At 38.0% G+C, this 26,027-nt stretch overlaps 1 protein-coding gene across 1 annotated transcript in view; it reads right to left on the reverse strand.

The window, feature by feature from the left end:
- The window catches only part of DCHS2 (dachsous cadherin-related 2), a 107,030-nt gene that overhangs the window by 15,147 nt on the left and 65,856 nt on the right, over positions 1-26,027 (reverse strand). Inside the window, exons 5-14 of the mRNA XM_069854981.1 lie at positions 23,701-24,720; positions 22,281-22,468; positions 21,691-21,790; positions 18,051-18,208; positions 16,020-16,863; positions 14,854-15,093; positions 10,046-10,180; positions 9,594-9,803; positions 7,545-8,402; positions 1,442-1,552 (exon numbers count right to left, since the gene is read on the reverse strand). Of these exons, the coding sequence (XP_069711082.1) occupies positions 1,442-1,552; positions 7,545-8,402; positions 9,594-9,803; positions 10,046-10,180; positions 14,854-15,093; positions 16,020-16,863; positions 18,051-18,208; positions 21,691-21,790; positions 22,281-22,468; positions 23,701-24,720 (3,864 nt within the window). The remainder of the gene's footprint in view (positions 1-1,441; positions 1,553-7,544; positions 8,403-9,593; positions 9,804-10,045; positions 10,181-14,853; positions 15,094-16,019; positions 16,864-18,050; positions 18,209-21,690; positions 21,791-22,280; positions 22,469-23,700; positions 24,721-26,027) is intronic.

The raw sequence follows: 26,027 nt of genomic DNA on the forward strand, positions 1-26,027 counted from the left end.
AGACAAAACCACTGCTGGGAGCTGGCATGCCTGAATAAGTGCATGTTTTTGACAGGAAAATAAGGGAAGGAGTTAGTGAAATGAGCCTGTTAGCAAGGAATGACCTCAAGCATACAAGGAACAAAGCAAGGGTGAAGATAGGAAAACATCCTCCCACTAGACAGAGCATTGGACTGACAGGATGCAGCTGCACTGAAGGGGTACCTATCTTTATCTCTCTCTTTCTTTCCTCTTTGATGCATGCCTCATAATCAAATAAACAGCTGCACGTGACCTCATTTGAGTCTTAATTCTATGTCTGAGTATCTGAGCTAAATGTACCCATATATTTATGGCATGTATTGGAGCACATATGAGACTTAAAATCCTCATGTAACCATTTTCCAGCCTGACTTGATAAAAAAAAAAAAGTCAAATCCTGTTTGATGCCCTCATCTTTTTGGGGTTTTTTTTTGAGAGAAGATTCACTTTCTTGGGGATAAACATGTCAGTGTCTAAGATGTTCTTTGAGATTAATCTTTCTAGTTTTATTTCAGTGAAATAAGAAGGACTTGGAAATCCAGAGTTTGCACTTCAGGTGCCCCTCATCAATTTAACTGTCCATCACTAGCACCAGTTTTAGAGGACTACACCACTTGATGCCTGGAGACATCAGGATAATCAGAGATTAAAGCCTCCAGGCACACAGGGAGAAAACGATTTGATAAGAACATAACATAGTTACACTGTTTCTGTGAAAAAGTAGTTACACTGTCTGTGCCATCCTAGAAAGTCTACAGCTATTCAGAAGGTATTTATGAGCTGAGAGGCAACCAGAGATGTAAGCACCAGTCTTAGATGTAAGCACATAAATGAACATGGGGAACATGCCGCTGTCCTGCCATCAGAAGATCCTGACCAAAGAGCAGATGAAAGCAGATCTGCTGTGGAATGCAAATACAATCACTAAAACACTAAACTAACTTGACTTTCAGGCCTGTCATGGTTTGCCTGAAACAAAGAGCATTAAACGCAATAAGGGTTTAATGCTTCCTACGTTAGGATTACTTCTGAAGAATTATGTTTATTGAGTTATTTGGCAACTTCATTATGAGAAACAAGAGAGAGTCTCATTTGGATCAAAACACAGTAGCTTATCAACTCCCAACAACTGGTGGTCAATAGTTAATCAGAACAGAGAGTTTTAAACAGAAATACTGCTGTTCCATTTCTTTTCACATCAACTTTACAATAGTGCAGATCTCTCCACCTCCCTGATTTTACTAATGATTTATTCATTGTAACTGGAGACTCATACTCTAAGATATGTACCCTTTGTTCTTGTGGTAGAAACTCCCTTTATTTTAGAGACCACATTAATTAAGCAATCAACACTTGAAAAATAAATAGATACAGAGATAGATAGATGGATAGATAGACATGTATGCACTTTAAAAAGTACCTGTACTGGAATGTATGGAGAATATGCTTTCTTTGTCACTGAAGATGCTGTATTTTATATTTTCTCCCGTAAATGTGTTTTCATAAGCTTCTACAGTTAGAACTGATGTACCTGTTGAAAAAATAAGACATTTTCATCATGTCCACTTTAGAAGATTTTGCCCTGATTATATATCAACGTGATTAATAGCTGATGTACAGACAAGTAGTAGGCTATGTAGTAGGCTAGGTGCTTATTCAGTTCAAAATAACACATAATAAAACAAGTCCCCCATAACACTTCACTGTGTTGAAACTTCATAGGCAAGGCACTGTCTACCTCTCCTTGCTGAGTAAATTACTCATCTGATCACAACTTCATCAGCTACTGAAATTAATGATGATGTTTTCTTATCTTTTCAAGAATTCTTTCAAGGAAAATAGTTCTTCTTTTGTGCATCATAAGGATGCATCTTACCACTGAATCACCATAAAGAATTTATTTTTCCTTTATGTATCTGAATTCAATTTGGATTTCTGAACATTTCACATGAAATTTTAAGTAGTCATCTTCTGATAGAGAGAATGAAAGATAAAACTGTATGCGCTGATAAGCGTCAAAGCAAGCAGAGATAAGGAGAACCCAAATTCAATGAAAAGATCAATGACTTAATACAGAATACAAAAGACATTAAATAAAAATCCTGTTCGAAATAGAACTAGAGGAAAAACGCAGAACTGAATATGTTATCCCAATCACAATCATCACATTTACCAAGTCTGTAGCAAGTTTAAAAAGCATTACCAAGATTTCCAACTAATTATCATTTTCAGCGAGTTCTGAAATTGTTTAGCATATACAGCAATCAGTTTTAGTGGATTTTAATTATTTAATTTAAACATAATCGATTCCATTCAGCTGTGATGGAATGACGTTACTGTGCAACTGGAACTCTATCAAACAGCATTACAGACAACTAGCTATTTTATTACATTACAAACGGCATGCTGTTCATGGTGCATGTCCTGGATTTTAGAGGGAAGGACTTTAGTGTGAAAAATAAGAGGAAATGCTGCTCTTACTTTTATCTGCTTTTTTATTTTAGCATTGTTGCTTATTAATTTTTAAAACTAGGAAACTTTGGGTTAAGTCGTTTGTCACTTGCTCTTAAAATATGACCATCAAAAGCAAAAATATGCTGGCCTTGAGAGGTGCAGTTTTCTGTACTAGTCAATATATTTATAAGATATTTACTAGAAAAGGTCTGGAAGTAAGATCCAATTGTTCAATATGTAAAGACCCATATGAACACAGCACTTTTTTTTTCAGGAACTAAAATGGGGCCTTATATTGCACTGTAAATGCAATAATTCATAGCATCCTCAGAGTATAGTTAAGAAAAAATTCAAGGTCTGAAGAATGTGTCTATTTATCTTCTAAGGCTGTCAGCAGTCTTTTTTGGGGTTTCGGGGTTTTTTTGTTTGTTTGCTTGCAAGTTTAAGAAGAAAAAACTAACAGAAAACGAAGCAGCAGCACTTCTTCGTGAATCCCTGTTTTACAGGAGTTAGCAGGATGCTCAAATCCTACTTTAGGAACTTGAATCCTAATCTTCTAAGTTTTATATTTTTCTTACTTTCATGGATTGTTCTCAAAATTACTTACATCTTCTTTTTGGTATAGAATTAATTTCTTCAGTTTCTAATGCCTTTCATGGAAATTACTCCTTCAAACAGTGAATTTTTATAGTTCACTGTCAAAAGAACATGACCGAACTCTGAAGTCCACTGTGACACAAATAGGCCCCATATAGGTATACAGCAAATGACATTGTCTATACATTGGAGCTTGCAATTTCAAGTACATGTGACTCAAATACAGCTTCAAGCAGAGGTCACCAATGTAATACTTGAACTGCAGAAAATGAAGAGAAAGGTAGCTTTCTGGCTGCAAAGCACACCAAATAAGGATATCAGTACTAAAGCTATTGCAAGGAAGGAGGAACAACAGGATCACAGCAGAAAGCAGACAAGATTGGCTTGAAATGCTGTGCAATTCAGTGATAGATCAGTTAAGAATATCAAAGGAAGTGAAGAGTGATTTAAAATGTTTATATTTAGGGGTATTTCCAGTTCAATCAGCAATATGATTGCATTTGGAATTATCTCAGGTGCTTTAAATAGCCAACATATCAACCCTTAGATTATGCCTACTGACTTGAAACTGAAGTACGACAGTGTGGACTGTATTTTCACACCTAACCAAATAGACTCAAAACCTGTTGTTGTACTGAGTTTTGACATAACGTACACACCAGAAACGACCAACTGTATAATATATATAATTGTTTCCTTTTCTCTTCTGCAGTCATTACAGTAGTCTGGTTTTCCTTTCTTTGTCATCTAACCTTGGTTCATCTTTGTCATTATTTCTAGAGACCTTTTAATTGCTAATGAAAGAAAAAGCTAACTGAGCATAAAGAGTAAGAGATGGCTTACAGAATAACAGGCAACATATTTTATATATGTTAAGAAAAAAAAGAGGAGTCAACAAGTTTTACTGATGAATCTGTCTGCAGTGAAGTACTACGCAAACAACCATTCAAGTGAAAGTTTGCTGAATAATAAGGTTTCTTACCCTCTGGAGACTGCAATGACTTGATTATTTATTGTCTGCCTTCTCAGTGCCTGTTGTAATGCAGTTTATAACATTTAAAGACATTAAATATTCAATATTAAACAAAAAATAGAAGAATAGGGTTTTCTGAAAGTCATTAAACTTGGAGGTCAAACACTTAAAGTAAATCTGACCACAAGGACCAATTCCTAAGGCACTCATTCAATTGATAAGATTAGACTAAATTAAAACTAAGGACCCTTGGGTTTGGCTTTCATTGTTGATATTTTTCAGATTTTTAAGAAATTCTAAAAATAAACTTAGAGTTTTCCCCCTCTGTTATTTAAGGTAGAAATAAAATCAGCAGGGAAAGGCACATTTATTAATACCAGTTCTACAAATAATCAGTATGTAATGTAAATCTCCCCTGAACTGAATACACTGCTACTATTCATACTTGTAGGGGTCCTAGGATCACATATATCCTGTAAGCTAACTTCTATGAGACTTTTAATTATAATCATGCTTTTTTCCCACTGAAATGTAAAATATATGATATTTACTCTTTAATATATAAACAAGAAAATACTACAAGCACAGCCAAAACAGTATTAGTATTTGGTAAGGCTTCTCATACTGTTAAAAAAATTTCATCTTCTTTGCAAATAGACTTTGTATTAAATACACAAACTAAAATTTTGTCATGAAACTTTCCTGTTTACCCTGAAGCTCTGCTAAATCCCCTTTAATCAAAACAACTTAAATTGGAACTTATTTATATCTTCTATAGATTGTCTGGGAGAACAATCTGACTATGGCATTATTACCTCAGTCCCTTGGGGTACTTCCATAATTTTAGGCTGTATTGTCTAGCCTGACCCGTGAATGTATCTACACTTAAAAAAAATTTTGGATCAGATTAGTTTATGTATTGCTATAAAGGCCTAAATTTTATTTTCTTTCTTTAAACCAATACTTGTTTCCTAACAAAACCTCTCCCCTATTATTATTTTTTCTTAACTAGAAAGAAATTTTAAGGATTAATGCACGTTAAGCCCATGTCTCCTGAAAACACTGAAACACTAGGGTCTGGACCTTACTCCTCTGGCAAGCCTGACAAACAGGTTCTCACAACGATTTCTGAAAATACAAGCCTGGTGTAGCAATAGAGAGGCAAAATTGAGAGCCCAGGGCTCCTCTCTGGATCTCTCTGCTTTCCAGACACTCAGGATAGAGGGTCTCCTTAGATCACCACAAGTGACTCTCAATTAGCAGATCAATGAAAAGACAGAGAACAAAGATTAACACCCATTGCTGTGACATCTGAACTGTATCTTCTGGAAGCAACAATTGATTTTCACAGGGCAGACTCTCCTTTGCAAAGTGACACATGATTAACTACTGTACAGTGCTGATGCTAGTTAAACAGAGTTTGGAGGTCTTAGGGTATCTGTGATTGACATTCATTAAAAAAAATAAATTTTAGGGGTCCCAAAACTACTTGTAAATCCTGGTCAAATTAATAGAATAAAAAGCATTTTTCAAATGTCAGGATCAATGCGTTCAGGGATTTATTAATTTAGCTATTTAGCATTTGTGAGAGAAGCAATAAATAAAGTAGTGGCTTAAAAAAAATTAGAGAACTTTAAATAACTTCTTAACCCATAAGTTCCATACTCAGAATGCTCAGTATGGACTGAAAGGGTAATGTACTTCTGCCTGAGGAGACCTGGAACTGCACCTTTCGTATTTCAGGAGCGTGTTTTACTACCAAGCTACTGCATGCTCCGCTCTTTACTGTTGGAAGCCTCACATCTCTTCCAAAATCTCATGTGTTTTATGACAGACAGTCAGAGAGCTAAAAGGATGCTCTAGCTTGATGGTTTGATCACTTACCACAACTTCTTAAAAATAGCCTGCAAGCAAAATACTTCACTATAGTTAAAAAAAAAGTCTCTCAATTAAAAAAAAATAAAATCTCATTGCCTATTTTTGATCTGTTAATTGAAATATCAGTAACAGTCACAGCATTATCTTTATCTTAAAATACGCTGCTGAAAATTTGAGTTGTAGTCTCAAACAGGCACAAGAGAAAGGAATGGCTTAGTAATCACACCAGTAGTTACTGCAACAGCCATATTCACCCTTAGTTCTCTATCCTGTTTGTAATTACCCAAGCACATTACCTAGTTGTCCAAAATTATTAAAAAAATAATTTCTTTTTTTACTGATTCCTAATCAAATATATAGGCTGTCACTTGAGAGCTAAGAATTCACTAGTCTCATGATACCCCTAAGATATAAAGGAATATTGCTTTCATTTTACTGAGGGAAATTTGAAATATAAATAGGATAAACAACTTGTTCAAGGTGAACCTCATGAGGCAGTGTTTGAAACAAGAATACAGTGCAGGTCAGATCCCTACATGTGTCTGGGCAATTGTACAGAAGGATTTGTGCACAGAAAAATAAGAAAGGTACTCCTTTCTGCCCCTCATTAAGACAAACTCATCCTCTGAAGCAGGAAAAGGTACTTCCCATAACTAATTGGCAGGAGGCATAACTACAAATGTTCTCTGAATAATAAAAATTAGAGCAGAAATTCTCATCATTATACTGAAGAAAACTAAATAAATCTGTAAGCACTGTATGATTTAAGCTATGCATCTATTGGTAGCATTCAATAGCACAAGCTCTGCCCATGGATACACTGTAAAGTCACAGAATCATAGAATCACCAGGTTGGAAGAGACCCACCGGATCATTGAGTCCAACCATTCCTATCAAACACTAAACCATGCCCCTTAGCACCTCGTCCACCCGTGCCTTAAACACCTCCAGGGAAGGTGACTCAACCACCTCCCTGGGCAGCCTCTGCCAGTGCCCAATGACCCTTTCTGTGAAAAATTTTTTCCTAATGTCCAAGACAAAACGTTTCACAGCCTCTGAACTTCTCACCCCTACAGCCTCCTTATATCCAATTCTCCTTCCTCTGGGAAGTCCAAAACTTCAGTAAAGTTTTAGAGTATCTCTGAAAGCTATTTCAGTTCATGAAGGGTTTTTCAAAATTAAAATTGTTGTGTCACAACTGGTACACACCACTCATCTCATCTGAGCTTGTTAGCATTGATACCTGAAACAATAGGTAAATGCTGCCCACTCATCATTAAAGTAATTTTGATTGAAGAGTGAGCCACTGATGCTCAAGGCTTCCCAGGCTGAGGGTTGGAAACACACCACCTGTGACACAGACACCTTGTGTTTCATGTGAACAACACTGCTGCACATGGACAGCAAACTCAAAAGCCAGACAATGCTTTTAACTAACAGACCGTGATTCTTTCATGCTGGTGCACTGGAACAGAGCAGACGGGTATTTGCTACATCAAAATTAACTTTTCCCTGCTGCTGCACAGGAAAAATGCTGCCCTTTACTATTTATCACAATTGCCATTCAAAAATGAGGGGAGATTGGCAACCACAAGAACACAAATCAGGATTTGATGCCCACCTGCTGCACTGTTCTCAAGCAAGCTTGCTTCATACAGGCTATGGCTGAAAGAAATCTCCTCCTCTTGTTCTTCTGTAATGATAATGACCACAGCTGTGGCTGTTCGAGGTGAGATACCTCCATCTGAAGCTGTCACTAGCAGCTGGGTACTGAAGTCCTTAGAAGCCAAGGGCTCCTGAAGAGTGATGTCGCCTGTCTTTGGGTCAATCTGAAATACAGTTTCTGCTTGCATTAAACTAAAAACAACAGCTCCATTTGACCCCAGATCCACGTCCTCCACTCTCACAGTGGCTACTGTCTCATTCACAGTGGTTTCAGCAGGCACAAAGGCCCTGATAGGATTCTGCAAAAAAATGGGATCGTTGTCATTGACATCATCAACGTTCACCACAACACTGACAGTGGTGCTTCTTGGCAAATGGGTGCTACAGTCACTTGCCACAGCCCTAAATGTATACTGGGATTTGGTCTCCCGGTCCAGTTGCTTTGTAGTAACTATAGACCCTGTTACACTGTCAACAGCAAATGCGCCAAAGGTGTCATCAATGAGGGCATATGTAACTTCACCATTCGGTCCATCATCTTCGTCAGAAGCAAAGAGGTCCAGGATGGCTGAGCCTTCCTTTAGGTCTTCTCTCACAGAGATTTGATACTGGGTCTTTGCAAATAGCGGGTTGTGGTCATTTTCATCCAAAACTGTTAGATAGAGCTGTGTGGTGGAGCTTTTTGACGGAATGCCTAGGTCATGGCATTCAATAACAAGAGTGAAATTGCTGACATCTTCTCTGTCTAAGCTACGAGTGACCAGCAGCTTTCCAGAAGTGTTATTTAGTGTGAAGTATCCTCCAACATTTCCACCTTTCAAACATATAAAAAATAAAATTATCAAAAAAATTGCCTTTGAAAAAAGAATCCCTTGTGAACACCCTTGTGAATTTTAATTGCAATAACACGATCCAATTACTCATACAGCTAGTGCACTCATGCATGTGCCTTTGCATATCTTATTCCTCTTCTATGCATTAAAACCTGTATTTCATTTAAATCAGTAGGTGGCAATGACAGTAAAGACAGAATGTCATATCAGTTCATGGAGTGGCTATTTTGCCAGATGCATGTCTTTTTTCCTGAAGCAGCACATCTTGTAAAATCTCCTGCAACTATGCTGCTGCACAAAGCTTAGTTAAAAATTTCAGAAACATATGAAGCATTGCTGACAATTGTAATTATTTGCTCCTTGCTGTTTTCTACAAACCTGTCTCTTGGAAATTAATAGTTATACAAGTTCTTGATTTGAGGGGCCTGGGGAGGTAAATATGAAGCAGCTCACAGAAAAGTCAGTGTTTTTAGTAACAGTGAATGACATACATACTTTATAACATGTAGAAAGATCAAAGATCATGAAAAATCAAGAAAACATAATGGAATTCATAACTGTTTCTTCAGAGAAAAATGTGTCGGCTGCTACCACAGCAGCTATCTTGAGCTATTGCTGAGATCCAAGACCCAAAGTAAGAATAGCAAGCTTTTATTTGTGCAAAGTTATTACAGGAGGCTTAGAACAGCTGTGGAGCTTACATTGGCATAGTGGAAACAGCAAGCGTTTGGCAATATGAAAACCAAATATGACATTACTAATTGCTCGGTGAAAGAAGCTCTCATGAAATAAAATTAAATAAATAAAATTAGATTAATTTTTGTACTTATTGGCAAGGTTATATTTACATTCAGAACGTCCACAACTGTAATAAAAATGGACAAAACTATGCCTTTGTAATTAATGCCTCCTTCCAGCATTTGTCATTTTTTGTTTTTCTTTTCTACGCTATTTCCAATCCAAAAACCAGACTGAAAGCATGCCTGGAAGGTGCTTATAAATGCTGACAAAGAAGTGAAAGATCTGGGGTTTTTTCTTCCCACATGAAAGAAGAATGTGGACAGCATAGGAGCTAGGGAGGCCTGGCAAAATCAAGACTAGTCTAAAACTTGGATACTGCTGTTGATATACTTCCTGATCTGTACTAACAAAAATGATGGCATGTAACTTACCAATTATTTTGTATCTTAGAGCTCCGTTATTTCCAGCATCCATATCTACAGCCCGGGTAATGTAAACGACAGAAGGCTGTTGGTTCTCTGGAATACAGATCTCAGAGGCAGGAAGAAGAAATGTAGGAGAGTGATCATTTCCATCTAGCACTTTGCAGATAACTGTCACCGAGCTTGACAGCGATGGAGTTCCACTATCTCGAACCAAAACTGTGATTAACAAAAAAAAAATAAAATTATACAACAGTTGTGGATGCAAGAACAGGTGTTCCTTAATAATAGCAGAAGAGGAGAGTTATTTGTGCTATGCAAAAAGCACATGCTCTTCTGCACCTATAGTCTTACCACTTCCACTTAATTCAGACAGCATGAAAAAAGTAACACTGCTAGGAACATCACATCCATTCTCACTTCCCATTTTACAGGCACCCATACCTGTTTCACACTGTTACCTCTAATACTGAAAACCTCCTGGTTTTCCCTGTCCAGTGATGCAGTTGTTATGAGTTCTCCACTGTTTGAGTTTATCTTGAATTTCTCATAACCAGCTCCTGGTAAGATTTCATACTGAAGCAAGGAATTAAGTCCTTAAAAGAAAAAATGTAAGTCTTAATAAGACACAGTCACTTCTCCTCACATTCAGGTCTACAGATGTGTCTCTTTCTTCTCCCCCTCCCCACCCTAAAAATGGATTACGACTGAAATTATTACTTTTAATTAAGTGAATAACTGCTTCTTCATTAACACAGAAGTCTTCTCCAGATGTTGCTTTGTGCCTATCTTTTCCAGTTCAAAGTGACCTCAGCAACATTTCTTGGCACTCAGGGCATGTCTCCAAACAAGCTGACATATCAACACGGTAAAAGACAACATTAACTTAGGTCATGGAATCCATACATTTGTCTTCTGCTCTACCAGACACAGTTTATTTCTCAACAGGATGTCAGGCAAGGTACTGGGCTGCTCTGGCAGCTCTGGTTCTCCACTTAAATTCACTAGGAGACAATGCAAGTACCTGTACAGTACAACGCTGGATGGTATACACATTCAAAGAAAACATCTGCTTCTTGGCATCCCCATCAGTTCTAAACATTTATTATACTGAGCAGGTGAGTGCTTAAGTTCCGTCAGGACCCACAGGATAGCCATCTCCTAGTTGTCTTCAATAGAAAAGCCTATTTGGTGGACATTCCCACAGCACAACTCAGCCCTTTTATATAGCTCCAGTTGTAGACAATGTCTGAAATGTTACTGCTTGGTTTTATAAAGTCATGTAAGATTTCCAGAGGGAAAGGTTAAATATTTTCACTCCCTCAAAGTTTTTCTGAATGTCAATTCCATTCAGTTTCTAATTAGATCTACCACTTGTGTACAGTACAGGGGTAAGAGTCTTGCTATTTTCCTCTAGGAAATAATAGGCTAAAATTGTACAATCCTTTAAAAACCTTTCTTTTAAAGTTGCCCACCTGAGTTGAACAAGAAATGTGACTCTGCATTCTCAGCTAATGTGGTTATAAAATACTTTCTTTCATGTTTCTTCTAGTTTTAACATTCTCCTGAGAAAAAGTATCATGCTATCATGCCATCTTCACCACACTTATATTTTTAACTTTAATCTTACGTTATACTTGAAAGGCTTGTAATACTGGGGGGAGGGAGGGTGGGATTGTTTGGTATTTTGGTTTGGTTTTGTTTTGCAAATTTTTGTAGTATAGGGACAGTCAGTCCACCTGAAAAGCTACAGTGCTCCTACTCGCAATAAACCTGTTGTTTACAGTTAAACACTGCCTACCTGTTTTCATCTGCCACAATAACAAAGAGGACAATCTACACTGGAGTTGATGGAAAAACACCAGTCTGAGAGAAGAAACAGAGCCTGCAGTTTTTAGCATGCACCACTTTCTCTGTTTTCCTATGAATAGCTTTGCTAAATAGTTGACAATGCTACTAAAATCTAATTGAAAGCATTATTACTGTAAACACATTCATATCTAAATTAAATCCATGGATGAACATATTCATAGAAATAAACAGCAGAAGGAAAATGAGGTACAAAAGTCCTTCCAGCCTTTCAGAAGAAAGAAGAAAAATCCCAGCAGTAAGGACGATCAAGGGGAGTATCTTGAAAATTTAAAGTAACCAAATGCAGTATGCGACCTGCCCATATTAGACACCGTTCAACTATATTTAATGAGGTATTTGCAGCTCTTGTCTCCATTTTTCTGTCCTTAATCACCAATATACTACAGATGGAAGACAAGACACATAACACTTCAAAGCTGATATTAACTACTAACCTTTGGTCTCCTGCAACTGAACTGCTTCAACTCATTGCATTCACTGACTGATTTCACAATGGACATTATTTACAGACAGTGCTTAAAAACCATATGGGTACCATCCAAGCGGCTATTCACACTGTTGAAATTAAAACTTTTAACCCTTAAAGCACACAATTATGTAACACTGCAATTACATTTATTTCTGAAATACTTCCCCTGCCACAGCATGGGCAGCCCCTGTTCTCCCACAGCTTATCAGAAGCAGCAGCCACGGCATTATACTGTGGATATGTCTAGTAGCAATACCAGTGAAGAAATAATGGGAACAAATGTCCTCACCTCAAATCTAGGCTCAAATTTTATTTTTATAATATTAGTGTCAAGGCCATGATAATCCATGAATACGATCAAAACAAAATATCTAGTGAATGACAGTAAGCCCTGTCTCATACCTCTAAGTCAGACATCCCTATCAACTTTCTGAGATTTTTCTTCTAAGGCTCCAGACATAACTACTGAACCACAGAGGTGAACATCAGCTTAAAAAGAGACCTTGACAAACACTACTTCAGTTCACTCAGAGGTTCTGCTAAGACATACCTCAAGACAAACCAGTGACCTATCTTAAATATGCTGCAGGTATATTTATCTTCCTGGGCATTTTTTTCCAGCATTTATTTGTATTACTTGTCTTTAAACTTGTATTTACTTGACATTGAGTGTTAGATGCTGGCCTTGGGTTAGGTAAAGAGCTCCTACAGTGTAAGAGGACTTAGAGGAGGTGTGGCAACATAGAGTTGCAGTAAGTGCAGCTTTTGTAATGTGCAGGAGGGACCTAGCTGAACAAGAAGTTTCATGGATATCCACATGAAAGAAAATCATAACAAGCAAAAATTCTAGTAGTTATTTCCAAAAAAAAACAACCTTCAGAAGCTTGAGCCAAACACAAAGCAGGTGACAGCTGCTTGCCTTCCCTCTTCTCTTTGCAGAGAATGAAGCAGAAAGACAAATAAAAGAGAAAGCTGATGATGGCTGCAATTGTCAGTAAAAATGATACCTCCCTGTGGTCAGTCAGGGAACATACAAAATGAAAAAAAATCAAACCAAACCTGTGATGGTAGGAAAGTCCTCCACTGAGACTATGCAAAGATTACTGGGATGCGAACTGCAATTTAAAGAGTGAATAAATATGAGGTAAAAAATATGATGCAAAATATAAGGAACACCATAAGAGGAGCATCTTATTAAAAAATTGTATTCCTAAAACATAAGAAAAGTGAATAGCATTATATTTACATGACTCCTATATAAATCTTATTTTCTTAAACTACGAGCATCACTTCAGTATTTGTTTGGAACAATACAGTTACACACACATGACACAGGGCTAAATCAGGCAAATGTGAGAGAAAGAAGGATTGTGGTTACTGGAAAATATATTTAAAAAAAAAAGCTGGAAGGAACCAACAGCCACAACATTACTTCAGCCCAAAGTGTCTGCACAGGCAGGCACACACTGTGCCACACAGTACACTTGGAATGCCCTTCCCCTCCATCCTGCCAAACCACCCCTGCTCCATGCTCCAAATGGTTCCCAAAATTTCACTTCTGCTGTATTTCCCACAAGATGTGCAGCAAATAAATATAAGGCATAGAGAAAGGAGAGAGAGGAATTCAAACAAACGCCTAGTTCTTTTCTCTACTATCTTGCAAATTATTACTTCCAGCACTGCCTTTTCTTTATAGCATGATCCACAAATTAAAGAAAATACTTGGAAAAGTGAAGTAAGGAGGTAGACTTCAATGCTGCTCAGCTGCCAAAGATTTTCACAGACAGGGCTACCCACCCATTCCCAGTTTCTAAATACTTCACATACTTGTGGGGAAATGTCTCTTCTATATAATACTTCTATTGAGCTCACATCAACCTTTTGTAATCAATACGTGCTCTACATTAAAATGACACATCTTACCGAATATGCAAATTTTTACTAACAAAATCTATTGTTTAATCTATTTTTTCCAATTACACAACCTTAAACAAATGTTCTAAAGATGCACAGAAAGTGAACCCATCGCAAAACAAGTCACTCACTGACAACATTTGGGCCAGCTGCAGCATTACTGTAATATTTAATTATCTTTCCAGGTTTTATCTTTACTGCAGACCACAGACACTGTGTAACTGCTTCATGTTACATCAACTGTATGCATTTTGTGACATTACTTAAGATTCTCTCCAGCACACAAACTACCCTTAACATCATGTGCATTTTAGATCTTTCAAAAGAGCAGGTAGATGAAGATCTGGAGGGAATTCTTTGTTGCTTGGCAAAGACTCTTTCATGTATAGTCCTTACATGCTATTCAAAGAGCATATGAACCATCCCTTCTTACTCATCTCCCCTGTATTTGTTTGAAAAGCAATGCGTTAACGCTTCTAGGTACAGTAATTATTATTTGAAATCCAGAGCGGCTTCCACGATCCCTTCACACGTCAACTAGCTGGAAAATCTTGGATGACAGTGCCCTCCTCTGATCAGAAAAGATTAGTGCATATTTGTTATAGAACCAGGACCCTTCTCTGATGAACTGTTTGAAAAAGAGTCAAAATGCTCTATTCAGAGCAACAAAGAGTTCAAATATTAACTTTAACTGAGTTGAACAGTGTCTGCCGATTTTTAATCAGAGCACGGTGGCTATCTTCACATGAAAGCTACAGTGGGCTGAATTACCCTCCACCATGCAAGCACGCGTTTTACATTTAAGCTGAAACTACCCCAGCACACAAGTCAGAATACCTCCAAGCCCTCAATAAAGTTTCAGAGTTAGAACAAAACCCCATGTTTTGTAACTCAAAACTCATATACTAGCTCAGGAAATGCACAATGGCTCTATACGGATTCACAGCACGTAACAAGATTTGATCTGCTTACTATGGTCCATAATGAAAACAATAACAAAAGGACAGAAATTACCTGCATCTCTGTCCACAGCTTCCACCTTTATTACAACCTCCCCTGGATCTTGGTTTTCACAAACTGCAGTCTCATAAAGTTGCTTCAAAAATACTGGAGTCTCATCATTCACATCAAGAACAACGATGGTTAGGACCTGTGTGGCAGAGAGAGCTGGACTGCCATCATCAAGAGCCATGACTGTCAAACTGTAGCACTCCTGAATCTCACGATCCAGAAACTGAGCTGTAGTTAAAAGTCCTATTATAAAGACAGACAGTATTAAAAAATATTCTGGTCCAGGTTAGGATCCCAGGTATTGCAGCACTCACAGCTTCAATGTAGCATCATCATGCATGCTGTGTCACTGCCGCAAAGCTTCTGGACTTTGGAGTCAAATGTTACCTGTGATTACTTTTAGAGTACTAATTGATCCAGTAATATTCATTTTGACGTGGAGAGAAATTGGGATCATAGAATATTCAAGTGAAGTTCGGAGATTCCTTTTTATTTAACTTTTGGCTTAACTTTTTAACTTCATATAACTTACATATTTGTCTTCTTTTGCACATAAGCTACGCAATTAGGAGCTCTACAAATCAGTGTCATCTGTATCACACAATGGATTCAAAATAAGAATAAGAACCAGAAAATATTGCAACCGTTAGGCTGAGATTGGCATTTGTGTGCAGATGGTACAATAGTTACAGAACTCATTTGGGAACCAGAGAATTTCAGAGGGCTGAAGAATAAAATTCATCAGCACTTTAAGTCTCCACTTTATATGTTCCACCCACAGTGTAATGCACATTTCTTGATTTAATTTTGCCTTTCCTCATGTGTACATATAGCAACACGTGCGTTCACATGCTTTAAGTATGCATCATGCAAAAATCCGAATGAAGTATACCACTGCACACACTTTCTTCCCACATTCCTTAATGTGCTATTGCAAAGCACTCCAGTACATGTCATGTAGAAATTTTTGAGCTGTCTCACTGAGTTTCCCTACTGCATGTAGTATACCATGCTAGCGTGATGCTCTGCTCAAGGCAACTATATCTAAGAACAGTAAGTCTCCTGAGTAGACTACCATAGTAATGTGGTATTTCAGTATTATGTTGTATGCACTCCCAAATATTACCATGAAGAACACAGCATAAGAAATCTTAGAGAAATTACAGTACCTGTGATTTTATCCAATACAAATGCTTTGTTTTCATTGCCTGAAAGAATGTGATATGTAACTTGTCCATTTCTTCCCTCATCAGGATCCTTGGCAGTTATGTGGTGTACAAGAAAGCCCACCTCCACATTCTCCATGACATAGGAAAGAGGTAAAGATGTAAAACTGGGACTGTTGTCATTGATATCTAAAATAACAACTTTCACAACCAGGGAATCAAGCCTCCGATCAGTCAGATTTATTGCCTGGTCTGCTGCAGACACTGTAAGGATAACAGAGTGAGTAACCTCCCTGTCTAGTGGAAAAGCTGTGGTTAAGGTACCACACGAAGGGTGAATACGAAAGGGATTTTCACCCACATTACTCATTTCTAAGGAATACTGTATTTTGCTGTTCAGAAAACTGCCATCTCCATCTTTTGCATTGAATGTGTAAACCAGAGTGCCAACAGGTACATTTTCCTCTATGCCAATCACTATAGAGTCATCTTGAAAATATGGAGCATGATCATTCTGATCTTCTACATCAATACTTAGGAAGATAGTAGTATTCTCTGGAGGTTTATTATCATAGTCCTTTATAATAACTTGCAAAAGGAAGTGCGAAGTTGTTTCATAGTCAAGTTCCTTGGAAAGAAAAAGGTCTCCTGTCAAGCTATCTATTTCAAAATAAACATCATCATCATCATCTTCAACAATACTGAAATGTAGCTTCCTGTTAGTTGTTAAGTGATGATCAGGCCACTTCAGAGAATTCAACACTTGTGCAGGTCTAAAATTTTCGGGTACAACAAAGTGCTTGAAAACTTGAGAGAAGATGGGTGTCCCACTGGGAAGTGAGATTACCTGCAACAAAAGCACAGATGGAAATACTTTCCCATTGTTATTATTAATAGTGTAATGAATATGGTTTTCCTTAACTGAGAGTTAATTCATTTGTCATTTGCGACTGTATTTATCCTAATTATGCCTCAAAGCCAGAAAACAAACAACATGCTCTGTAAGAGTTCAAATAGTCCTTGGGCAGTCATTCCCTAACTTCTATCTTTCATTCCCACATTAAAAAAGGGAGAAGACTGTCTTTCACCCCTTGAATCACAGGGGGCCAAGGCAACATGACTTGAACACTGCTATCTCAGCCCCTACTCTGAGGCATTTCAAATGCCCTTCTGCATAGGAGAGTATCACAGGGACAGATGCGACAAAGAAAGCACATTATACAGTTTGATAAACCTAAATAGAGAGCTGGGGCTTTTTTTGAGGGTTGTTTATGTCATTACAGGGTTTCAGGGTTTTCCTTATGGATTGCTCCTGTGTTCCAAGTTAATGTTTTAAAATAAAGAATTTCTTTAACTGTGGGAAGTGCATTTGCCTTGTCTTCGTTGAAACATTTTTTTCCAAGCTATCCAAAATTAAACATCATCTGTATGACATGAAAATAGCAGCCTTGGTGACATTTAATCTCTGATAAAGGAGCACACAGGCAGCCGGGACCAAGCAGCCCCACTATGGCTCAGTGGACAGCAGGTGGGGGGCTGTGGAAAGAGCACACACTGCATTTCACAGTCACATGCAGAGCTGACCTGTATAAACCAGCACAAAGGAATGAACTATTCTTATGCTGGGTTACAGAGACAGAATTTCAGAAAGAGAGTAATATAGTGAAAAAAAAATATCTAGTCTCTCCCTCAGTTTCAGTCCCTCCTGATACTTGTTTTTCATTCTGCCTACCTGGATGTTTTCCTTCTCTTTTCCAGTGTTCATAATGACCTTCTGCTAAAGCACAAACAACACCCATTTGCAAGACAACACAGAATGCTGTTGTGTATTCTTAACAATTCAAATGAGTCTGTCCTCTCATTACCTCCCTCAACAGAAAAACGGCAAAGAAGAAAACCGTGAGACATGGTGCTCATGATTTTGAACTTTTCTTTCTTTTTTCAGTTTATTTCCTTAATTTTTCCCAAAATTGTTTATTCAAACAAACAAAGTATGTAACATAACTGTTGTATCTCTAAAATGTAAACAAGTACCTGGATGTAAACAGCAGCATATCCTTTAAGCGCAGGTGTCCCCTGGTCCCTGGCTGTGACCACCACTCTGTAATCTGATCTCTCAGCGTGTGACAGAGACCAGGTTGTCCTTAACTCCCCGCTGACAGCATCAATCTGGAAGTATTCTATATCCTCTTCTATGGGGGAAAAAGTGGATAGGAGTTATTGCGGACCTCCTCAGCTTGCCTCCATGGTACTGAACATTGTAATTAACAGTAAGAAAGAGCAGGACTCAGAGGAAAGGGAACCTGCTGCACTCATTTGGATCTCTCTGGCTCACTTGGTTCACCTCTTCTTCCTTCACCGAGCACAGTTATTATAAAACACTTACTCTACATCTAGAAAGGTACAGACAGAAATGCTATGTACTAAAGCAACTGCTCTATTTTGTACCAAACTTATTCACACCAATGGTGTGCGCATCAGGAGAGCAGCAGACACCCCAGGACTGGTTATGCTATTTCCAACACAAGTGGGCAGGCAGGGCCAAAGAAAGAATTAAGTCTTAAGTCTCTGAACTGGAATGAAGGGTCAAGTAGGTGATACTGGATACACAGCTGGCTCATGTCCCTCACAGACTACAGGTCAGCAAAGAGCCCTATCTACTCTGAAGACAGCATAACTACAGCGATGCTGCCTGCCCTGTCTATGTTCTGAATCAGAAGCTAACTGGGCTAGAATATCACAGTAAATTGTTGTGCAGCAACATGTGAATATTGGAAATTATGTTTACAACCTTCATCAAGGACTGGCTGCATGCTAATAACAAGCAACTTCTAATTAAAATTACTACTTGCAGCTACATCATATTACATTTATGCTAGAGTTGCAAAGAAAAATGTCACCATAAAATCCACCATAAAAGAGTAAATAGCAATTTGTGTCTGGCCATTAACCTAACACTGCCAAGTTCACCGCTAAACCACATCCCTAAGCACCACATCTACAAGTCTTAAATACCTTTAGGAATGGTGACTCAATCACTCCCCTGGGCAGCATGTTCTAATGCTTGAGAACCCTTTCCATGAAGAAATTTTTCCAAATATCCAATCTAAACCCCTCCGGTGCAACTTAAGGCCTTTTCCTCTTGTCTCATCCTACCACTTGTTATCTGGGAAAAGAGACCAACACCCACCTCTCTCATTTTCAAGGAATGCAATGCAAATTATTCTCCAATTTCAATTAAATTGAAAAGTATCTATTACTTGTACTTGAACTTGAACCAGAAACAGAAAATCAAATCTGTCATAACTACTTCTCTCTTAAAATCCAATGCAAGTAACTTTTTGCACACAGAAGTGGAGGTATGGCCTTATGATCATGCATTTCCATACACATAAATGTTTAAATAATGATTTGTTTTGATTTTCTGGGAGGGGGAGGTCATTTTGAAAGAAACATTTCTTCTCTGAATGATGAAATTCTGCTTTGTAAAGCTCACAGTTCTTTTACAGATTTTTCCTTACGTAATTTGTTGGTATTTGTCATTAGCACTCCTGTATAGCTTAATCTACTGCTTCAATCTTGGCATTTCTTTAAGGTCTCAAGAACATTAAAAATTACCCAGTGACTCTTATAAACTGAACATAGATACTGACACACAGCTCTTAATCTTGTAGCAGCCCCTCAGCTGTTGAAAAAAGCACTGGTCTGCATGAAGTACTCAAATTAACCTGATGCTTTTGTGTTTAACAAATATAGCTGTAAAACAGATCATATTTCTTCTTCATATTTTAGTATTGAAAAGTGTCCCAGAAATAGAATATATTATTTAAATACAAACCAGGCAAGAAGTCTACTGTGAAACAGAAGAGCAGATGTTAAAGGCTGTGAGCCAACTAACAAGAACAACAAAAATCAGTATCAAGAGAAGCTCAACAGTTTCTGGATTTATTTATCTGGAAAACTTCTAGTTGCAAGGCTGGGAGGGCTCTTTCAGTGCTTTTTTTTCCTGCTGTTTTTATCCTTTTGTTCCTTCCAGAGACAGCATTTGCAAGACCAGTCATATTTTGTCTTACTAGTCATTTTTATAATTTGAACTCTTACTCCCCTCTCAGGTTCTACAGTGAAGCCAGTAAGAAAATCCAATGTGCTGTGTGATGGAAGGGGATATAGTTAGACATACAGACAGGCAGAGACCCCTGAAGAACAGCTCTAGCGTTGCCTGGACATCACCCTTCAAAACAAAGGGTCAGGTACTACTTATTCCCTTTTTCTTAAGGGGGATAATTTCCTGCAAAATATTATTATTATTCACAATGCAGAAGCTCACAATTCTCTTCAATTCCCTCTGGAAGAGGCAGTCACTTGTATCCACATGAAGGCAATAAAAACATGGCCATAAACTGACCCTGCAGCTTTTTATTATCTACATATATTTCAACTACAAAGTTTTCAATAGAGTTGTTAAACGTCTCATTTTTTTAAGCACCTCTTGGTGGAAAAAAGCAGCACGAGTTCTCTGGGCCTTGTGGATTTGGATCTTCTGCTACTCTGCAGAAGCCAAAAGGGTACATACACACTATAATATAATCCATAGGGCTCTTTGGTAATTTCAGCTTTGGCAAGAGGCTACAAATTCCCTCACTCTTTAAGAGTGAGGAGTAATGTAGCTTTGCAGTGCACTGTTCTTTACTCTGCACTATTGTAATGAGTTTAATCTAAACTATTATAATGAGTTTAATCCAACCCAGCACACATTTGAGCTCCACCTACACAGAAAAGAATACCTGAGGAAATGCACTAAGTGGATGGAAATATTGCAAATGTTTTCTTGCTCTGATGAAACAGTATGTTCTATGTACAAATTATCATAGAATCATAAAATCATGATTCTATGATTCTATGGTTTTCCTCACTGGTTACAGACAGAGTTCCCTCTTATATTGAAGTGCAGCAACTGCTACGTGGCAAAACCAGAGATCAAATCTATGTCTCTTACCATAATTAATGCCACAGTCCCACATGTGTTCTAATCCAGGGTTGCTTTGTTATTTTGCTGCAAACAGAACTGGATCTTATAGCATAACCTTGAAGTGAAATATTACATGTAGGAATTAAGGGGAAAACTAAGGAGAAGTATTTTTAAGCAGCCACACTGTCAGCCAAATACAGTGCTAAAACAAAGGGTGAAATACAAACTAAAACCCAGAACCCCCATTATTTGCCCAGATTATCTGCTGGTCCTTCTGATCTCTGTCTCAGACTGCCATGAGCCATTCTTTCAGCAAGAAAATTTTCATAGAAAATTAGTCATAGGAAAAGAAAATCTAAAGAAAGATGTTAAACAACTAACTGAAACACTAAACTGTACGATATAAGGCAAGATCACAGTCGTAATCATTTCTGAGTGTTGTTAGAATACTCTCTGACCTGCTACACAAGCAACCAAATCCCTGGGAAGATGGGGCAGGGGGGCAAGGGAGAAAAGGTAGCTGTTTGTGCCTCTTCAGATATTTAAAAAAAAAAAAAAAAATAACGGTCCCAATTCCTATTTTCACAGGCACGTTTATTCTAACAGACACAAAATAGACATAAACTCCTGTACATACACACAGCACCTCTAAAATCTTTGTTTTTCAATGTATGTTTTGTTACGAGTAACACTTTAAATTCTTACCTGATTCTATTGAATACCGCACAACACTGTTGTTTCCAGAATCAAAATCTTTCGCAAAGACAGTGGTAATAAGTGTTCCTGATGGCTGCCCTTCCAAAACCTGTCATCAAGCAGTTTACAAATAATTTGCAAATATATGTAGATAACAGTGAGACTTAAAATATATCCCTTGTCTTAACACAAAATTTAGCTCTTGCTCTATTTTCAGTTTCAGTAATATTTACAGTCAGCACAAAGAGCATTTCAGGAAATCATTAAATAATACAATTCTATATTAATCCACTGTTATGATCTGCATATATCACTAATTCAAAAATCTTTACTACAGCAGGCTTAGAGGTCAGAATTTAAAATAGATTCTACTGCATGCATTATACATGTATATCATTTACATCTAACAGTACGCAAGGCACAAAAGTGTGATAATTTGACAAAATTTGAAATTTGCAAATGTATTCGAGTCTCAATTAAGAAAGTGTTTCCTTCCTCTCTTGGTGCCCTACTGCTGGTTTCTCACAGCACAGGGGTTTGGGTTCCTGCCACAGGGTGGTGCTCGGAACCAGGCAGAGCAGCCCACCAGCAGCACCCACCTTAAACCGCATGTCCTGCCCGGGTGCGGCTTGAGGGAAAAGGGGCTTGTTGTCGTTGAGGTCTCTCACGGTGATGTACACGTCTGTTGTGGCATTAAGCTGCGGTGATCCGTGGTCAGTCACTAGCACAGTAAGCTGGTGGTGAGCTTGTTTTTCACGGTCTAGTGCGACCCAGTTTATAATTTCACCTGATGATAAAAAAAAAAAAATTAATATTACATCCTTTACTGTACAGCAGATGCCCTGGAGCAAAGGCATAAAACAGTATGAAGCGATGTGATGACCTTCCAAAGAAATACATCTGGCCTTTTCTTGACCACACTCCAGGACAGAGAATATATCAGCACAGGGTTTTAACTACTGACAAATGGCCTTCATAATGCCCCTGGGTTAGGAAATGCTGAACACAATGTCTGTGCATTCATCAGGAAGACTTATGTCTCCTATACATTCTAGTAAATCTAGCGAATAAATCTGACCCAACCTTCTCTCCATCTGCTCAACCATACAGTGTTGCTGAAGACCTCCAGTTGATCAAAATCCTTCACACAGATAACCACATACTATTTTAAGATCTTCTTGGTTAACTCCTAGTACTCTGTTTGCCTTTAAATGTCTACAAATGTACTCACCAGGAACCTGCTTTGAAATGACAGTTTTATTCTTAGAATTCATACAGAAAAATTCTGGGAGTCTCCTCACTCCCCATGAGGACGAGACATGTAGGAAAAGGAATTTTGAACAGCATATCTTTGCTTGCTATATTTCACTTTGCTTAATTGGATTATTTAAAGTGCCTGTGATCCTTACAGGTCTTCTCACCTCTCTGGGCTCTCCATGCTGTACTCTGTGGTGTTATACTCTGTAGATACAGTATTCGTTACTCGAGGCACTCACTGCAGAGTGCAGCCTGTGCCATGAGAAATTTCTCTCAGTCAACTTTCTTTCTGTGGTGCCGTGTACAATGTGAACTCAGTTTTAATACAACTTACAGAATTTTTCACAGACATTTTAGGACACTGTAATTGTTAAATGTCATAGTCACCCTTTACAGTCACTTATGGCTGATCCATACTCTTCAACTGTATTCGATTACAGGCAATTAAGTTCTTCATATGATGTACTGAAGCTGTAACTTAAAACTCCTTTTTATTTATTATTAAAACACTGAGACTTACAATCAAGTGACTAGAATGAAGTAATGAAAAAATACAATCTAAGGATTAGTTCATTCTTCATGAGGATGTGTCAAATTTATTTCATTCCCAAAACTGTGAAGCTATTAGTTGAAATATTCACCTACCAATCCAACTGATTCACAGCAGCATTTCCTGAAAGCTTTACGCTTTACTGCCACTCCCTTAGGGAAGGCTGCTTTCCAAAAGCAATATTAGGCATATTACAAATCATAAAATGCTACCTGTGTTGGAGTTCATCTTGAAATACTTTCCATCAGACAAGAGGAAATACAAAAGTTGTCCATTTCTTCCTGAGTCTTTGTCAACAGCTGTAATCGTGCCAATCACACCCTTGGGAAGTGGATCTTCCTCCACTTCAAAGAAATAGCTCGCACGCGTAAACATGGGAGAATTATCATTTTCATCCAGGACATTAATTATTATTGATGTACTTGCATTTGGACTGGGATTTTCATCCTCGGATGTGCTGACCACTGCTCTAAAACTTAGTATCTGTGCACACTCATAGTCCAAACGTTTCCGAAGAAAAATCCAGCCAGTATCAGAGCTGATTCCAAATGAAACAGAATCTGTGTTAGGCTCTAAGGAATATATCAGCTTGGAGGAAACACTGTGTAGGTTAAGCGAGTGAGCTTGAACCTGAATGACTGGGGCACCTGGAGAGGTAGCTTCACTGATTTCTACTTGATACATCAAATTCTGAAAAACCAAAGTGGGGCCCATCTTCTGCTCTTCAATAATCACGGTCAGCATTAGCAAAGAAGTCAGAGGGGGATTCCCACAGTCTTCAGCTGCTATGTGTAAAGTATATTCCCGCTGCTCATCTGCAAACAGTGTCCTAATGAGGTTTACCACTCCAAGGCTTGGATCAATGCTAAATGCACTTGACTGCTTGCTTGCAATACTATATTTGATTTTCCCATTTAAGCCACTGTCTTTGTCTTCTGCATGAGCAACGTAGACAGCAGTGCCAGGAGGCTGAGTATGTGAAATAGTGACCTTATCAGATTTGGTAAGAAATACTGGTGGGTTGTCATTAACATCTATCACAGATATATTGACCTGGGTGCTACTATAAACAGGGGAGTTACCCAACTGTGACTGAATAGTGAGCACCACAACAGACTGAGTTTCATGGTCAAGCTGGCTTTTGGTGCGGATAATACCAAACTGGCGGTCAATAGAGAATTTTCCATGTGGATCACCAGAGGAAATTTGGTAAGAAACCACTTCTAAAGAATCTAGAAATAGAAATAACAACAAAAAAATATTTTAAAAAACCCATGAAAGGGATAACATGAAGGTTGGTAAGAACATCTGTGAAGAATGTATGGTGTTAAATTCAGCAGAATAAATGTAAGCTATACAGATATTTTTCTAGGGCTTTTTATACCTCCTACTTCCTGTCCCTGGAGTCGTTCAGTAATAAATACTGCAAAGGCTTGATCTAACTGTACACAGTTTGTCCATTTGTGTACTGTTCTATTTTCACCTCACTGGTATGATAAAACTCTATAGAGATAAAGGTATAACAGGCTCTTGGTTTTCTTTGATATGAAATATAGGAAAAACACCCATATAAATTAGTCTTATGGGAGTAATTTCACTACACACAGACACTCGCTATAGCAAGGAATGAAATAGGTGGCAGTCCTCTGAAAGAACTGCATTTCACTGAACTGTTCATGGATGGCCATTGCTATAACCCTTACACACTAGATGCTACCTAAAGCAAGAACTGTTTAAAGGTTCAGGCTTATTATCAAGGCCACTCCACAGGTACTACCTTACCCCGAGGACAGTGGTTAATACACTGTCCTAACAAGGAGGTGATAATGAGAGGATTTTACTGATCAAACTCAAACCTCTGCCTCTATCAACTTATATGTACAGATCCATCGTCAAGCTTTGCATAAGACCCAAATATATATGGCTCTCAGGACAGGGTCTTTTATGACTGGGTCCTGGCAGGAACTAACCCACTGCCTCCTAAAAACAATACAGAAACCAAATGGATTAAATACATTTTCAAAAGGTGCCATAAATATTCATCTCGAATTCATGACTCACTTTGGGAAAATGTCAGGGGTGTTCAGCAGCAGCACTTCATATAGATATCTGAAACTTCTGAATACTCTCTGCTCTTGAGTATTGCTCTAAGATCTGTCTCTCACAGCTAATGCTTTAATACAAGTCACACTGTTACATAGACCTTTCCTTAACACTTTCAGAACATGCTTCCCACCTCCCCATTTACAGTTATAGAAAACCACCTGGAAGCTACAGCACCCATTTACATGCAAAACTCATATCAGGAAACTACTTAAGGTATTTTTAACTATATTGCAAAGCAAATTTGTACATTGAAGTAAGACATTGCCTTTCCCCATGGACCACCAAGGAGAGCGCCACAAATCTCCATCTGTTCTAGAAAGCTTCCTGATACAGCAGTGATTACAGCTGTTGTTGTAAATACTAACAATAAGAACTACTCAATGGACTGAATAAGTAATATGAAATATTTCCAGCTAATGGTCACAACTAAGAT

Source organism: Phaenicophaeus curvirostris, chromosome 4 (assembly GCF_032191515.1).
Source record: "Phaenicophaeus curvirostris isolate KB17595 chromosome 4, BPBGC_Pcur_1.0, whole genome shotgun sequence".
In the NCBI taxonomy this organism is placed as follows: Eukaryota; Metazoa; Chordata; class Aves; order Cuculiformes; family Cuculidae; genus Phaenicophaeus; species Phaenicophaeus curvirostris.